Source organism: Danio rerio, chromosome 17 (genome assembly GCF_052040795.2).
Source record: "Danio rerio strain M-AB ecotype USA chromosome 17, GRCz13ab, whole genome shotgun sequence".
Taxonomy (NCBI): domain Eukaryota; kingdom Metazoa; phylum Chordata; class Actinopteri; order Cypriniformes; family Danionidae; genus Danio; species Danio rerio.
Genome location: NC_141037.1, coordinates 5,335,091 through 5,353,357, shown reverse-complemented (window position 1 = coordinate 5,353,357; position 18,267 = coordinate 5,335,091). Strand labels below are relative to the sequence as shown.

Sequence of the window (18,267 nt, the reverse complement as noted above, 5' to 3'; positions counted from 1 at the left end):
CGTCACAGGCTCATTGATATCAACAACACTGAAAAAAGTGTTGCATGCAGAACTGTTGCAAACAATTTATTTGTGTTGAATTTAAACAAACAAATTAGGTTTATTAATGTTCAACTTAATTTGTTTGTTTAAATTCAACACAGATAAATTGTTTACAACCACCTTACGTAAAAATATTGAGTAAATCCAAGGAGTCATCGCTGAATAATTTTTTTCAGTGAAGGGGGTAAAATATTACAAGGAATTATGTTTCAGTTGAGTTTATGAATTCCTCAGCCAATCAGAGGCATTTAGATTTATTTTTCTGGCTATACTTTAGATTTAATAATATATATAATTATATAGATATATATAATATATATATATAATATATATATAACTAAACTGCCTAAAAATTGTAATGACTTTACTGATTCTCCAGTAAAGCAACACACACCCACTACAGTTAATAATAAAACATCAAAACAAAACCAAATGTGATTTTGACGTCCATTTTTATTCTGAAAATTGACCCAAAGTTCATTAAAAGTGATTTAAAAAAAGCTTCCTGCGGAGTTGCAAATCATATACTGATCACACGCGACACCACATGATTTGAACATCGTAATCAAAATAAACTTCTGACTTTGTACAGACTAAAGTGTCTCAGTTACAAAAGTAAGATCAATTTCCATCGACTGATTTCTCCACATGTCTTGGTCGAAGCTCAAATCACAGACGACTGATCAACTACTTAGTGTTGTTCAGCACCTCAACAGTCTTTTTACCGTAATGATAATAGCTATAACCAGATGCTGCAGTCGTCACGGCGGTAATGTACCTGCAAACAAACACAATACACATTTATTTCATTTCATTCAATAATCAAAGTAGTGCTAGAGTCATGACCAGAGCCAGGCAGAATATGTAGACGCTTTTGTTATTTCAGTGAAGAAATTAGTCAAAAATAATAAAATATAATATTTAAAAAAAATGTATTTGGAAGATATACAAAGAATGATTTTGACTGTATAGCACCTGAAAACAGTAAATAAATAAATATGCAGGTAATCCTCACTCCTCTGACTTTTAAAGGTGCTCTAGCGACAAATGCTAGGGTTATGGTCTTTAGCCTCCATGTTAGAGCAACTGACTTCCATGTACAGAATTGCCAGTTCGATCCCAGCTCAGACAGGGTTGGGTGCAGTAGGAACACATGAGGGCTCGTCCGGGATGCTAGTGAGGTTTAGGGCGTGTGTAACGGAGGCCAGCTAGCGAAGTGCTATGCAGGTAAATCTCACTCCTCTGACCTCTAAAGGTGCTCTAGCGACAGACAGGCCATGGTCTTAAGCCTCCTTGTTAGAGCAACTGACTCCCATGCAAAGATTTGCCGGACTAGGTTGGGTGCAGTAGGACCGGTGGGTTACACACGTACAACTTCTTATTTAAGGTTTACAATGCAAATCCAATTTGAAACACTTTTTTTTGTTCAAATTTTGTATAATAACTCTACTAAAAGTAATACAAAACGTTACTTTAGAAAATGTACACAAATCATCTTAACATTTGTATATTATTCAATGATATAACTGAAATAAATGTAAAAACAAAGAAACAACCAAACAAACAATTATTTTCAAAATTATAATTTTCCCCCCGAGTGATGTTTAACAGTGCAAAAACACTTTTAACAGTTTTTAGGGTCAATATTATTAGCCCCCTTATAGTCAGCATGAAACAGAAGTTAAGACTGTATTATCCAATTGAAATGGTCCTAAAATGAGAAAAATAAAAATAAAAATAGGGCAGTGCATGATTTCAACTTTTGTGAACAAACTGTATCGTTGAAAAAAATAGGGCATTGCAAACAAAATGGATGAAGATTAATGAAGGGCAGAAACAAAACACGTCCTCATAGCCCCGCCCTAAAGGACTGATAGCCCCACCTTAAATTACTAATCGGTCCACCTTAAAAGACTAAGCCCCATCTTAAACTACTAATAGCCCCGCCATAAAGGACTAAGCCCCACCTTAAATTACTAATAGGTCCACCTAAAAGACAAAGCCCCATCTTAAACTACTAATAGCCCCGCCCTAAAGGACTGATAACCCCACCTTAAATTACTAATAGGTCCACCTAAAAGACTAAGCCCCATGTTAACTACTAATAGGCACCACCTTAAATTACTAATAGGTCCACCTTAAAAGACGAAGCCACATCTTAAACTACTAATAGGTCCACCTTAAAAAACTAAGCTCCATCTTAAACTACTTATAGGCCCGCCCTAAAGGACTAAGCCCCACCTTAAATTACTAATAGGTCCACCTTAAAAGACTAAGCCCCACCTTAAAATACTAATAGCTCCGCCCTAAAAGACTGATAGCCCTGCTCTAAAAGACTGATAACCCTGCCCTAACTGACCAATAGCCCCACCCTAAAGGCATTCTATGTGACTAGAAGGAAAGGGAACGTTTTGATATTTGATTAAATACTATGAGGGCATAAAAGTTTTTTTTACCATCCCCCCATTGTGTAAAGCGCTTAGAGTGCCCAGAAAAGCGCTATATAAATGTAAGGAATTATTATTATTATTATTTACAAAATAATAAATGGCAAAGACAAAATAAATCAGTTATTAAAAATGAATTATTAAAACTATAATGTTTAAAAATGTGATGAAAAATATGAATCTCTCATGGACTGAATGACAAGCTCAACCATTTGTGGAAATCTGCTGTGTTCTGATTCTGCATGGGTCTGGTCATGATGAATGATTTATTTATTTATTTATATGTGTGTGTGTGTGTGTGTGTGTGTGTGTGTGTGTGTGTGTGTGTGTGTGTGTGTGTGTGTGTGTGTGTGAGAGTGTGTGTGAGTGAGTGTGAATGTAAATGCTCTCACTCACCACAGTGACTGCAGTAAAACACTGTCAGTGTAATGAAACACAGGAGCAGCCAGAGACGCCGCCACCAGAAACAACTGCACCGCCGTGTTGATCTGAAACACATATATATATATATATATTTATTAGATTTCCTACATTAATAATGTGATTAATCCAAGACACAATATAAAATAAAAAAGCTCCTTTATTACTGACACAATTATTTTTAAATATGAAGATAACTGATGATCACAATGTACAATGTGGTACAGAAATACTGAAAACATCAGCCGTCATTTAATACTGACCATATAGCTACAGTATTAGCCAACATTTCTATATCCATGCCCACATTTACCAAATATACCATAGTAATTGATATTAAATACTATACTGTTTTTTAACTATGGTATAGTAAAGTGAATTATACTGTATATATTATAGTATTTACAACTTTTTGTTAATAAATTCTGTAGCGAGCTGATAAACTGTAATGAATACTGTGGTATACTTTATTTTTAACTACAGTAAACTGGTGTAATTGTAGTATAAAATACCCTACATGGTAGTAAAACCTACATATTGGGTGATTTGTTTATATTACTCTAGTTGTGTTACCATAGCAAATATACAATTACCACAACAAAGTCAGGTACTTTACTATAGTTAGGTTGAAAAACACTATATTTACAATAAATTACTGTAGTATATTGTCATAATGGAGGTTTTACACTTCACCAAAGTCAAATTTATATTTTGGCACTTATAAATATGATAAATTACACATAGTTCATCCCATTATTGCATATCAAGGTTCGGTATTCAGATATTATTATTAAACATGATACATTGCAACATTTGTTTTCATTCAAGCCAAGATAAAACACACTGTAACACTCAAAAGTTGTACTTTGTGTAATTTTTGTTTGCCAAATAATATCTTAATTTTTTAATTCTTAATATCTTAAGTCTTTCAGGAACTTCTTTTATGCTATTTTGCAGGGTTTCTGCAGGTTTCACCAAGTAAATCTAAGACTTAAGACACTTTTAAGACCACAATGAATAAAATTTTAGACCTTATTCTTTATACAGGGCTAAATGCTAAGGTTTTTTTTCCCGAATATCCTTGTTAGAAAAGATTTTCACGTTGGTGCAATAGCCTAATGGTTAGCGCGCTGACATATGGTGCTGTAGCACGTCAGGGTGTCCCAAGTTCGAATCCTGGCTCGAGGACGTTTCCCAACCCCAACCCCTCTCTCTCTCCCACTTTGCTTCCAGTCTCCATACTGTTCTATCTGATAAAGGCAAAAAAGGCCCAAAAAAAATCTTAATAAAAAAAAAGTTACATATATATATTTTTTTTCCCTTGCCCAATCAAAAAATGATTAATTTAATACATTTAAAAATACAATAATAATAATAATTTAATTTGAATTTTTTTTATTAATTTTCAAAAACCCTATAACCCTTATCAAGAATAGAACAAAACATCTGTCAATTCCTTCAGTCTACAATAATAACAATTTAATAATAAAAAAAAATTGGTCAGGTCAGTATGCTCAGCAGTAAATAAATAAATAGAGAACTTTTAAGCAAATGTTACTCGAAGTAATTCAAAAGTAAATCAAAAGTTTTATTGAGATGGATTGATAGTGTTTGTATGGGTGTTAATGGCCAGATTGGGTAACTATACATAAACAAAGAAAAATGAAGACCTGTTAATAAAAGACTTAAGACCTACAATACAACATTGCAGTAGATTTAAGACATTTTAAGGCCTAAAATTTAGATTTTGAGATTTAAGACAGTTTAAGATCTGCCAGATACCCTTTTTTATGACTTGATATGATTTAACTGTTAACAAAGGATGTGTTTAACTGTAAATATTGAAATATTCACATAATAAACTCTACTGAACAGTAAGAGCTTTCTCCAAAATTATATGTGTCATCCTGAAAACACAACATTGAAACTCCAGCATTTATAAGAAACCCTGTATATTAGTGCCATCCTATATATATTAGTGCCATCTGATATTTTGAGAAATACTAATTAAAGCACTTCTAAAAAAAAAGCCATACACTGATTAAACGGGACCTATTATGCTCCTTTTACAAGATATAAAATAAGTTTCTGATCTCCCTTGAGTGTATATGTGAAGTTTCAGCTCAAAAAACCATACAAATAAGGTTTTATAACTCTCTGAAACTGACCATTTTAGGCTTTGATCCTAATTGTGGAGTTTTGGTGACTGTCGCTTTAAATTCAAATAAGATTGTGCTCTTTTCAGAAGAGGGCGGAGCTACAAATGCCTATGTGTCAGCATAGTGGCAGATTCAAAAACAAGATAAACATCCTATGCTCATGAGGGAGAGATGGTCACAAGTGGGCGGGACTTTCCCCCTCTGATGATACGTACAAAGGGAGAATTTCAATCAAAGAGTTTCTATAGACTGTTTTTATCAAGTGTGATTATAAAAAAAATACTATTTATTAATGTTTACCATTGGAAGTTGGTATTATTTAAAGACTGTTGCCACACAACTGTGTTTAAACCCCTTATAAAAGGTGATTTTTGCATAATGGGTCCACTTAAAGGTTTTATGAAGAGAGACACATTTGTTTCGGTGTACCTTGCTGATGAGTGTTGGTTTGAGTCGGGCAGTGGTGTAACAAGGGTTAAAGAATTTACTGAGCGTTACCTGCACAGAAAATAAAGACAGATCATTAATGTGACTTAAATCAATCCTCACATGGCAATAACAACCAATAATTCAACAGTTCGGTATAAGCCAATCTTCATTTTTGTTAATAATTATATTATATTTAAATATCTGAGGACAGGAGACAAACGATCCACAGCACACGGAGGTCATTTAAAAAAAACATGGATTCTCATACTACTCATACTATTGATTTAATATACAGTGCATCCAAAAAGTATTGATAGCGCTTCACTTTTTCCACATTTTTATGTTACAGACTTATTCCTAAATGGATTAAATTCATTGATTTCCTCAACATTCTACACACAATACCTCATAATGACAATGTGAACAAAGAGTTTTTGAAATTGTTGCAAATTTATTAAAAATAAAAAAGCTGAAAAATCACATCTACATCAGTATTCAGTCTTTGGCGTGAAGCTCTAAACTGAGCTCAGGTACATTCTGTTTCCACTGATCATTCTTGAGATGTTTCAGCAGCTTCATTGGAGTCCACCTGCGGTCAATTCAGTTGATTGGACATGATTTAAAAAGGAATACACCTATCTAAGGGCCCAGGGTTGACAGTGCATGTCAAAGCACAAACCAAGCATGAAGACAAAGGAATTGTCTATTGACCTTATTCTAAAATGCAGAAGTGCGCCTGTTTTCGCGATTGTCTTAGAACTTCCGATTCAGTCGCCTATGGTAGAAATGACTAGGAATAATAAACGGCAGAAAATGGTCAAACTACTTGCTCAACAAACAAATGTTTGCATGACTACACAGACCAAGTAGCATAATATAATAAGAAAATATTAAATTGCAACATCAAGCAGCGTAACGAGCAGTTGTTAACGTCAAAAAATGAATGGAAGTGAATGTGACCGGAAGTCGCGAGACTAGGGTTGTAACGGTATGAATTTTTTACGGTATGATAATCGTCTAAAACAATACCACGGTTTGACGGTTTCGCGGTATACGGTATGTTACAAATGTTACAAAATAACAGAACAGTGAAGCAAATTTGACTTTTTCCAAATAATATATTTTTAGTTACTATAAACAACACCACTTACAATGAACAAATAAAAAAAATAAGAAAATAATAAATAATGTGTCAAAGTCCAAATAAAGTCCAAATAAACATGGTGCAAATCCTCAGGAAAAAAATAGATATAAATATTTACTATACTATAAATAGTTACATAACGAAACTAGATTCAATATGGAACATCCTTAGGTTTTATGTGCCAGCATGGATATGGTTGTCTGTGGATATGGATTTGGATATGGTTGTCTGCAATGCAGATAAACAGCTGCACCTTCATTTGCGTCTTTTGACAACAGCAAGAGCAGCAGTTCGTCTTTGCTGTGTCACTGTTTTGTCATGTTTCTGTGCTGCTGTGCATGCAAAAGTACTTAGTATGAGAATTATTTCATGCAAAACTTTTTTTTTGCGTTTTATTTAGCCGCGCATAAATGTATGCCTATCTCTCATTCCGTGTTGTTCAAAACGCTCATTGTTGGTCCACAAACAAAAGTGAAACCTATGCTTATTGGTTGTGATATAGTGAGTTTGAACCAAAATGGGCATGGAGGAGGGACAATGCATCAATGTATCATGTCTGGTTTGTCCGGAGATACAGTGACGAGCGTTTCTTTGTCAAATCAGCGTTGTCAAATTTTGATGACGTAACCGCACTGATTCCGGAGCCTCTGAAAGTCTGCAAATATTATGTGACACAGCACTGGAAAGCTGAGATTCTCTTCTTTATGCCAATCTTTGAATTGTATGAATCGGATAAGGGTTAAAACCGTTAATATGCAATTGTTCATGGTATGATAATCGTGCACGTTCAAATCGTGGTAGACCGTCATACCAGTATATTGTTACAACCCTACGCGAGACAAAAAGATTCAAATGGCAGCGCCCGCTCGTCAGCTGAGAATAAGGTGAATAGACCTCCCAGACAGGTTTGACTCGAGGCACAAGGCTATGGGAGGTTACAGAAACATTTCTGCTGCTCTAAAAGTTGAGCACAGCGGCCTCCATCATCCGTAAGTGGAAGATGTTTGGAACAACCAGGACTCTTCCTAGAGCTGGCCGGGTGATCGGGAGAGAAGGGGCCTTAGTCAGGAAGGTGATCAATAACCCCATGGTCACTCTGTCTGAGCTTCAGTGTTCTTCTGTGGAGAGAGGAGAACCTTACAAAAGGCCAACCATCTGTGCAGCAATCCACCAATCAGGCCTGTATGGCAGAGTGGCCAGACGAAAGCCACTCCCCGCCTGGAATTTGCCAAAAGGCATGTGAAGGACTCTCAGACCAAAGGAAACTAAACTCTCTGGTCTGATGAGACTGAAATTAAACTCTTTGGAGTGAATGCCAGGCGTTAGGTTTGGAGAAAACCAGGCACCGCTCAACACCAGGCTAACACCATCCCTACAGTGAAGCATGGTGGTGGCGGCATCATGCTGTGGGGATGTGTTTAGCAGCAGAATGAATGAGGAAATAAATGAATTGAATCTATTTTGGAATAAGGCTGCAACATAAAAAATGTGAAAACAATGAAGCGCTGTGAATACTTTCCGGATGCACTGTAGGTGCACTTTAAAGATTACAAATGACTTGTACTTCTGGTAATTCTTTTTTAATTACTTTTAAATAGTTAATCCTAAAGTGACAAAACAGCATTCATTGTAAGGCTGGTTTAAAAGTTGAAGACTTACTGGAGGTGGGACTGTTTTGTAGCGCACATAGAAAACAGCAGCGATCAGTGCCACATCTCTGGATATGATCAACGCTGTCAGCGGAGCTAAAAGAGAAAACAAAAGACATCAAATAATGAGGCAAAAAACATCAAAACTTAAACATCTGATTCATGTTATAATGCAGCGTTTCCCTTAGAGGAGTGTACTGACATGTCTATATTTTGTGGGACTGGTTTATTCCTACCATGAAAAAAATCAAACAAATCCTTTTCCCAATGAGCGATTCATTGAATCATTCAAAAAGACTGATTCATTAAGAAATAAATGGTGCTGCATTACTGCAACAATTAAATTATTATTAATCAAACGGCGAGTGTGTTGCTTATGGTACAGGGTAGTCGAACGCTTCCTTCTAATTGGCTGATGTACATTTCAAGGGGTGCTGTTATTTTCAGATAAAAACACAGCTAAAGTAGTTCTGGCAGGTTTTGAGCACACTACAGCTCTGAATTATATCAGTTACAACCCCAAATCAGAAAAAAGTTGGGACAGTACAGAAAATGCAAATAAAAAGTAGTGATTTTTGTCTGGTCTACTTCATTTATTTCGTAAACATGCATCCTCTTATTCAGACCTGCAACACATTCCAAAAAAGTTGGGACAAGAGCAATTTACGGCCAGGGTTTATCAAGGTATATGGTTGTGTCAGTGCCCTTGGCAAAGGTAACTTGCACTTCTGTGGTGCACCATTAATGCTTAAAAAGTGGTTTTGGAGCACAATATGCTGCCTTATTTTCAAGGGTTGCCCACACATATTTCAACAAGACAATGCAAAACCACATTCTGCACACATTACAAAGTCCTGGCTGCGGAGAAAGAAAATACAGCTACTTGATTGGCGTGCCTGCAGTCCCGACCTTTCTCCAATAGAGAATGTGTGGCACATTTTGAACAACGAAGACTTTGCAGGAAGAATAGGGCAAAATTACACCTAAAACCCTTCATCACTTAAGCCTGATTTATACTTTGCCGTCAGGTGACCGGCGTAACCCACGGCGCATGCAACGCACGTGGCTGTGCATTTATACTTCTGCACGCTGTCTCTGTTGGTCTGCATTAACACTTCCGAAACGCTAGTTGGCAGTGAGGTGTAAATGTTCCTGTGTTGAGTTTCTCTGCTTTTTTGCTTTTCCTGAACACTTCCGGGATGCACAAGTGGCTCAAACTCGCTCATTTTGAGGCAGGAACCGGCGGACGTGCAACAACTTTAACTATGAAGTAAACACAAAACTTTCCATCCGGAGCTCCTTCACGGGACTCCACACTTGTAAACAATCGCTCCATCAGGCTCGCACCATTCGCGCGGCTCTCTGTCCCGCCCAGACTCGTCAGCGCTACCAAGCCGACCAATCACAGAGCTTGCGCTACGCGTCGTTGCGACGTGTAGTTACATTTTTTGAGCGGTGCACGTCAGCGACGCCGACGGCCACGGCTAAGGACTATGCGTCAGCACCGTAGCATACGCCGGTGTTTGACACAGAAGTATAAATCAGCCTTTAGTGTCTTCAGTCCCTAAACGTCTATTAAGTGTTGTGAGAAAAGATTGGCAACATTACAAAGTAGTAAATACTTCTTTTCTTGAAATGTGTTGCAAAAACCAAAATTATAATACGTTTATTTAAAAAAAAAAACAATAAAAACGAGGAACACATTAAATAATGTTTGTTGTATTGTGTGCAATAAAATACAAGTTAAAGAAATCACCTGTTTGTGTTTTTATTAGCGTTTTCCATACTATCCCAACTTTTTCTGATTTGGGGTTGTATTTCAGAGCTACAGCAGTCATTTTGTACGCTGACATTTTTTTTTTTGCTTCAATAACTTAAGCTTAACAACAACGAGCTCAGCAGCAATGCTTTTGGACCCTTAGTTATTCAGATGTTTTTATGTAATAGTGACGGATGTTGAATGACTCATTTCACAAATGCAAGCTGACGCACTTGTACAAAGTGAAATATTGTTCAGACCACATAAAGGGAAGCACACTAAAACATAAACCAAACATTTCACCACATGTTCCTTATAGTTTAAGTTCCCACTGTAAGTGTAAATGTGCTTTAAGTCACTCTTGATTTGATAAACATAAAAATGCGTCTGCTTAATAAACTTGATAAACACAGTCTGCAGAAACGCTTTGATTGACATTCTCCCTTTGTATGTGTCATCAGAGGAAAAGCCCCGCCCATTGGTGACAGTCTCACTGAGGCAATAGGTGTGTTTGACATAAAGCACGACTGCAGACGGCAATCAATGAGATTAGGTGAAGTTGAAAACGGAGCCATCAGCTCGTACACTTTGGGGCTCGTAGTTTGCTGCATGATGACAGATCCCATTGCGTGATCATTTATTTATTTACTGCAACAACAACAGAGTTACAATTATTAATTACAATGAAGTAGGCTATACTAAAGTATAATCAGAAAAATAAGGGGAAAACGAGAGGGCACATGAAAAGGAACTAAATATAAATGAATAGGCTATTAAAATAAGCAATAAGCAAAAATTCTAGGTGTCAATCTTTATGCTGAATGGTATGTCAATACAGTTCCAGTTCTTGTTTGAATATGCTACAAAGGGGTTTACATTAATTTACACTTATGGATATACAATTTTCCAATAAATAACACAAGGTTTATACATATATAACATCATCTATAAATAATATAAACAATTGAAATTATTTTGGATAATGAAAGCATTCACATTGATCCAAATAGATTGAACAAAAAGCCATTCCCAAAAATAAGTGAGCTACACTTTTAGTGGAAATTTCACAGAAAGAGCGATACATATATCAATGCACAAATGGATTGAGAGGATTCATTTATTTTATAATTTTCTAAAATAATTATCCGTGGGATGATCAATGATGACTGTTATAATACAAGTCTGTAAGACTTATTTGAATTGATATTTGCGTATCTACTAAAATAAATATAATTTAAATCACTTATGGAGCTGAATACATTAATTAATTAATGTGTAAAAATTAATTAATGTTTGCATGGAAATGGTCGAAAATAAACCTATGCAAACAATCTAGCCTTTATAAACGAATTATTTAACAAAAAAGATGATTGCTGCAGTAAAATATTTGTAGTCTTTTAATAAACATGATGTGTACAAAATAGATGGCATAAAAAGTAAATTGTTTGTTTGAAAGGTGTCCAATAGTAGGCAAGGCAAGTTTATTTATATAGCACATTTCATACAATGCAGTGGTAATTCAAAGTGCTTTACATAAACAGGAATAAAACAGACAAGCGTAAGAAAATAAAAACAGATTAAAATGTGTTAAAACAGGTTATAAAAGAATGAAAAAGAAGAGAAAAACATAATAGCGTGATCTGTTGGACGTAGCACAGTGCTCATTTAGTGAACGCACAGCTAAACAGATGTGTTTTCAGTCTTGATTTGAATGTGCCTAATGTTGGAGCACTTATTTAACATCTAATAAAAGGCATAAAAGGTTCCATTTAAAGGGTCACGAAACACCAAAACTAATTTTCTGAGCTGTTGACAGTCGTTTATGTGTCCCACACTGCTAAAAACACTATTAGGACACCTATATTTCACTAAAAAGTGTAAATTGGTTGTTTTTGCGTTATTTCAAGCAAATTCGTACTTCCGGTTAGAAACGAATTTTTGAAGCTGCGTCACGGCCATGATATAATAGCGTGTATTCCAGCGTGCAGACTGGACGTCTGTACCTGAGTGTGCCTTATTACGTCTTACAGTGTGCTGCATTAATGCATGAGTAAAGCTTGGTTCAAACCAATCAGCGCGCTCTATTGTGCACCTTCATTAATATTCATTACTGTCACAGTGTTTAGACGACAGAGACGCCACGTTGTGTTGGCAAAACAAGCGTGAAGTGTTGCTTTTATTGTTTGCTGCAGTTTTGTTTTCATTTTCTCTGTGTTGAGCTCAGCTGGAGTCACGTGTGGATTAAAGGTGTACGCGACGCTCGACAACAATAACTTACGTGTCTAAGGAGGATTATTGTTTACCTGAGAGCTGTTCTCATCTGTAAACGCTGAGATCCGGATTCGCTTCTTCTCTTCATAAAGACGCGGCTCTAGTTGCTGGTGATTGTCCTGTCTCTACAGATTTGGTAAGTGAGCGACCAGTGCTCTTTGTTTATTCAGTTTGTTTGTATCGAACTAAGTTAACTATAGCACCGAGTGTAAACATGTTAGCACCACAACCAAACTTTAACCTCGTGTAGGATTTTCGCCGCATTTTGTGACCGGAATAACACACGCGGCTTTCTGACGCTACCTGCCGTGTGCATCTAAGTTTCCGGGAAATGCAGAGTTGTTTTTTTCTCTCATTCGCCGTGCGGTATCAAACATTGCATGAAAAATACACGCTTAGAGCAGATCCTCGAATCAAATATCTCGTTTGTCACGAGAGACATCAATGAATTCCCTGAATGAAAGAGCCAAACTGCAGTTAAAGTCCACCATTTAATAATTTGGCAAATAATTCGACTACAGATGTCCATGTAAACACAGTCACATTCTCCCCTGTGTGTGTGGTTGTGTTTTGATTCTGAAAGTCAGCGCGTGCCCAAATAGACACTCCCACACCATGCCTCTTTTCTTCCTCCGACACTCCCCCCTAAACAGAGCTGAACACGCCCACTTTTCTGATTTTTTCCAAAGTAGAGGTGTGAAAACACCCTGCTGAAACGAGGGGGTTTCATGGCCCTTTAAAAACATGTGGTGCAACTGAAGTAAGAACAGATTTAGTAGTTACTAAGGCTCTAGCGCAGGGGTGGGCAAACTCGGTCCTGCACAGTTTAGCTCCAACTCTAATCAAACACACCTGCTTATAGATTTCTAGTGATCTTGAAGACACTGATTAGTTTGTTCAGGTGTGTTTGACAAGTGTTGGAACAAAACTCTGCAGGGACACCGGCCCTCGAGGATCAAGTTTGCCCATCCCTGCTCTAGCGTGAACTTTATGTTATAGTTTAAGCAAGAACTTAGGAACAGCTGGTGCAATCCTACACTGGTGACTAAATAATGACAGATTTCTTAAGTCTTCTCACCTGGGATGAGTTGTGCGTATGTCAGACTGACGTAAAGAACGCTGATGAGAATCTTATCAGCCAATGGGTCGAGAGCGCTGCCCAGAGCCGACTTCTGATTGGGCCAGTTACGAGCGATGTAACCGTCCAGCTGAATAATGAAAAAACCAATGATCAGACAACAAAATCACATTCAGAATGGCTCATTTTGTCTTCAAATTAAGCAGTAGAGATGATATTTTCTTAAACTTAAACTTACTAAATCTGTAGCTCCAGCAAGTGCAAACAGCCCCAGAGAGACGTGGAAATACTGTTCCATGATTAAATATCCCAGGACAGGAGACAGGACGATCCGCGCCATACAGAGGTAATTAGGAATAGTCCATGGATTCTCATACTGTCAATATAATACACAATAATAATATGAAAACCGATTTAATTATTCAACACACTTAAGCATGCAAGTATGTAATTGCTGTATTCATTTATTCATTTTCCTTCGGCTTAGTCCCTTTATTCATCAGGGGTCGCCACTGTGGAATGAACGGCCAACTTTTCCAGCATATGCTTTACGCAGGGGATGCCCTTCCAGTTGCAATCCAGTATTGGGAAACAACCATACACACTCATACACTGTACAGCCAATTTAGTTAATCAATTCCCCTATTGCACATGTGTTTGGAGATTGGGGGAAACCGGAGCAAACCCACGCCAACATGGGGAGAACATGCAAATTCCACACCTTGTTGTTTGTGACAACAAACGTGCCACCTCATTATTTAAACAGATAAAAAAATTATTCAACACACTTAAGCAAGCAATAATTTAATTGCTGCATTAATCAACAGAATACTTCGACAAATTATTTTCATAATATTTATGTTCAAAGTGCAAATATTAAAAGAGACTTAACATGATCCACCAGTGTTTGACGACCTAGGAGTGACCATACTATTTATAAACTATCCAGATTTCAGCGATCTACTGTTTTATCAAATGTCAAATACACAATTTCATTTTTGTCAATCAAACTATTGTGTTAATAAAGTGAGCATTTTTTATTTACATATATTTACATATATTTATTTACATATATTACATATTTATTTCTAAAATGGAAAATAATAGTATGAAAAATATATAAACTAGTATAAATTTATAGTAAATATAGTTAAAATAGGTCAACAAAAAAAGAACAGACTTGATTAATCAAGAGGAAAAACAATATTATTTTTCTAACGGCACTGACTGACATGTTTCTTGTTTTAGCACAGGGGTTCCCAAACTTTTCAGCCCGCGACCCCCAAAATAACAATGCCAGTGACTCACGACCCCCAATATCCTCTGAGGTGGTTATAAATACAGAAACCTTGCATGCAATGACGCAGACACACCAATTAAATTTGTGTCAGAACTTTAAATGTGCCAGAAAGTATAACCTGATGTTATAAAATCAAAATGCATCTGACGCTATTGCTGCCTTTAATATAATGTAATTACCCCAGGGGTCGCAATTCAATACAACTAGTAACTATAAGCTACTATAGTAACTATATAGTAACTATAAACAACTATTTTTATTTTCAGTATAGTTATGGATAAAATATGTTAATTCTTATGGTTTAATAAAAATAAATAGATTTTTGGAAATCACCAGGCGACCCCCCTTCATTGCCCCGCGACCCCTCACGGGGTCCCGACCCCCACTTTGAGAACCACTGTTTTAGCATATATTTAATTTTTATAATAAAAACTAATAAAATAAACAGATATAGTACATTAAGCGGGTGGTGCTGTGAATGCTGCGTAAATCATATGCTGGATAAGTTGGCGGTTCATTCCCGGATGAATAAAGGAACTAAGCCAAAGAAAAACAAATGAATGAATGATTATTGTGATAAATTTGGAGCAATATATCGCACAACAATAAAAATAGATATCGTGATGTTATTTGTTTATCGATGGTTACACGACTCTAACATTCTTCAAAATAACTATGTTTGTGTTCAACAGAAGAAATAAACTCAGAAAGGTTTCAAGCTTGTTTTATATTCACACATTCAGACTTTCTCCTTAATAAAATGCTTACCGAAAGTAAGTATTGTCTACCAAATATAAAAAGGGAAACCATATTAGCAGCCAATGACTATTAAAGCACAACATTGTTCACAATAATTTTAATAATGCTAATGTTGTTTTGAAGTCATACTTGCATGCAATTTCAGACCTAATATTCAAATTGAGTGTGCTAAACAATATAGATATCAAGTCACAAGCTGTAACTACTCAAAAATGAACGAATGTGCGAATATAAACACAACTTTACCTCTATAATTAAAGTATAAAATATTCTTACATGTGATTTCAATTGGGGTGAAGCTGGTTTTATATTGGCACATTCTGACTTTTAACAGTCTATTAAATAATGCTAATATTGTTTTGAAGTCAATCATGCTATTTTCAGACCTTATATTCAAAGTAGCGTGCTAAACAATACAGATGCCAAGTCACAAGCTATCAGTGCTCGAAAATGAACGAATGTGAGAATATAAACCCAACTTTACCTTAAAAATTAAAGCATACTACGAAAATAAGTGTAAAAATATATTTAAATGTGATTTCAATTGGGGTGAAGCTGGTTTTACATTGGCACATTCTGACTTCTTAGTCAATTAAATAATGCCAAAGTTGTTTTGAAGTCATACTTGCATGCAATTTCAGACCTAATATTCAAATTTAGTGTGCTAAACAATAAAGATACCAAGTCACAACCTGCCACTGCTCAAAACTGAACAAATGTGCGAATATAAACCCAATTTTACCTCAACAATTAACGTCTAATGTGGAAATGTGTGCAAAATATACTTACATGTAATTCAATTGGGGTAAAACTGGTTTTATATTGGCACATTCTGACTTTTAACAGTCAATTAAATAATGATAAAGTTGTTTTGAAGTCAAACATGCTATTTTCAGACCTTATATTGAAAGTAGCCTGCTAAACAACACAGATACCAGGTCACAAGCTATTAGTGCTCAAAAATGATTGAATGTGAGAATATAAACCCCAATAATTAAAGCATACTACGAAAATAAGTGTAAAAATATACTTACATGCGATTTCAATTGGGGTGAAACTGGTTTTACATTGGCACAATCTGATTTCCCTGCTGAAAAATCCAGCTTAAACCAGCCTAGGATGGTTGACTGGTTTCAGCTGGTCGACCAGGCTGGTTTTAGAGGGTTTTTGGCCACTTTCAGGCTGGTTTCCAGCCATTTCCAGCCTGGTTTTAGCTGGACAGGCTGGGCAATTACCAGCTAAAACCAGCTTGACCAGCCTAGCCAGGCTGGGAGCCCAGCCAAAACCAGCTATGTCCAGCTTAAACCAGGATGGTCAAGCTAGTTTTAGATGGTTTTAGCTGGTCACTTTCCAGCCTAACCAGCTAAGACCAGGCTGGAAACCAGCCTGGAAGTGGCCAAAACCCCTCTAAAACCAGGCTGGTCGACCATCCTAGGCTGGTTTAAGCTGGATTTTTCAGCAGGGTTTTAGCAGTCAATTAAATAAAGCTAAAGTTGTTTTGAAGTCATACTTACGTGCTATTTTCAGACCTTATATTCAAAGTAGCGTGCTAAACACGGATACCAAGTCACAAGTTGTCACTGATAAAAAAAATGAATGAATTTGCGAATATAAACCCAACTTTACCCCAAAAACTAAAGAAAATGAGTGCAACAGTGTACTCACCAGCTCTTTAAACTGAAAGTGCCCATCATTAGCAGGCGAAGAGGCTGCTGGATCTTCACCCTTTTCCCTTGGATCCTGTTTTAAGTATTTGTCCTCTAACTCCGACTTTCTGGACGCATCAGTGCAAAACCCGCTAGATCCACACAGACGGAGCGCAGCGGTGAATCCTGCTCCTGCATGCCGCAGATGGAGCCCGATACTCGGCTTGTTTAGTTCGGGACTCCGCGGCTCTGGAACGGGTCTACAAGAGCCGCAGGTCCGGTTTGAAAAGCTGCAACAGCTGGTTTTAAGGGTGTTCAGCCATCGGAAATGTACTGTAGTGTTATTACTGTTGTTGTTATTGTTGTATCTGCTGACGGTCAGCCTGTGGAAATGTCCTTTAGCACAGCTCCGCCAGCTCCTCTTACAGGCGGACAGAAACATGTCAGCTGCTTCACCGCGATAATAAATCTAGATCATAAATACATTCGACTTCTTTGCATCCAGCAGCATATTTCGAGGTTATTTCATTCATGTTAGTTAACATTGAACACATTCACAGTCGACCCACATGTTTTTGTCAGGGCCGTGTTCCGATCCGCCTGTGAATATTTACGACAGTTGTCAGAAGGGGGTGGGGATGTAACTTAGAAGGGATACAGCTGCGGCCGGCAGCTAACGTCTACCCCTATATTTTACAGTCTATGGCAGGGATCACCAAACTTGTTCCTGGAGGGCCGGTGTCCTGCAGATTTTAGCTCCAACCCTAATCAAACACACCTGAACAAGCTAATCAAGGTCTTATAGGTATACTTGAAACATCCAGGCAGGTGCGTTGAGACAAGTTGGAGCTAAACCCTGCAGGGAGACCGGCCCTCCAGGAACGAGATTGGTGACCCCTGGTCTATGGTCTACCCACACCAACTATCACAGCAATGTAAAAACAGTAGTTTCACAGAGTATCATTCATTTAATTACGCATTAAACTGTATTTTTTACCGTCCACCCCTACCATCACAGTAATTTATTAAAGATTATGCCGAGTATTATTCATATTATTTATTAAATGACCCATTAAATTGTATTTTATTAACTTTTACCCCATCCCAACCCTAAACCTAACCATCACAGTAATGTAAAAATAGTAATTATTGTTGTACAGTGTT

At 36.9% G+C, this 18,267-nt stretch overlaps 1 protein-coding gene across 2 annotated transcripts; it reads right to left on the bottom strand.

The window, feature by feature from the left end:
- Positions 1-477: 477 nt before the first annotated feature.
- On the bottom strand, positions 478-17,705 carry crls1 (cardiolipin synthase 1). 2 transcript variants are annotated; one of them, XR_015512498.1, is made up of 7 exons: positions 17,123-17,705; positions 13,637-13,774; positions 13,399-13,528; positions 7,482-8,386; positions 5,498-6,471; positions 2,886-2,977; positions 478-820 (listed from the first exon to the last, which is right to left on the bottom strand). XR_015512498.1 is itself a non-coding variant. In NM_212931.1 (7 exon segments), coding segments are annotated over 7 exon segments (1,029 nt in total). In that variant the 5' UTR covers positions 17,546-17,677; the 3' UTR covers positions 478-729.
- Positions 17,706-18,267: the final 562 nt, after the last annotated feature.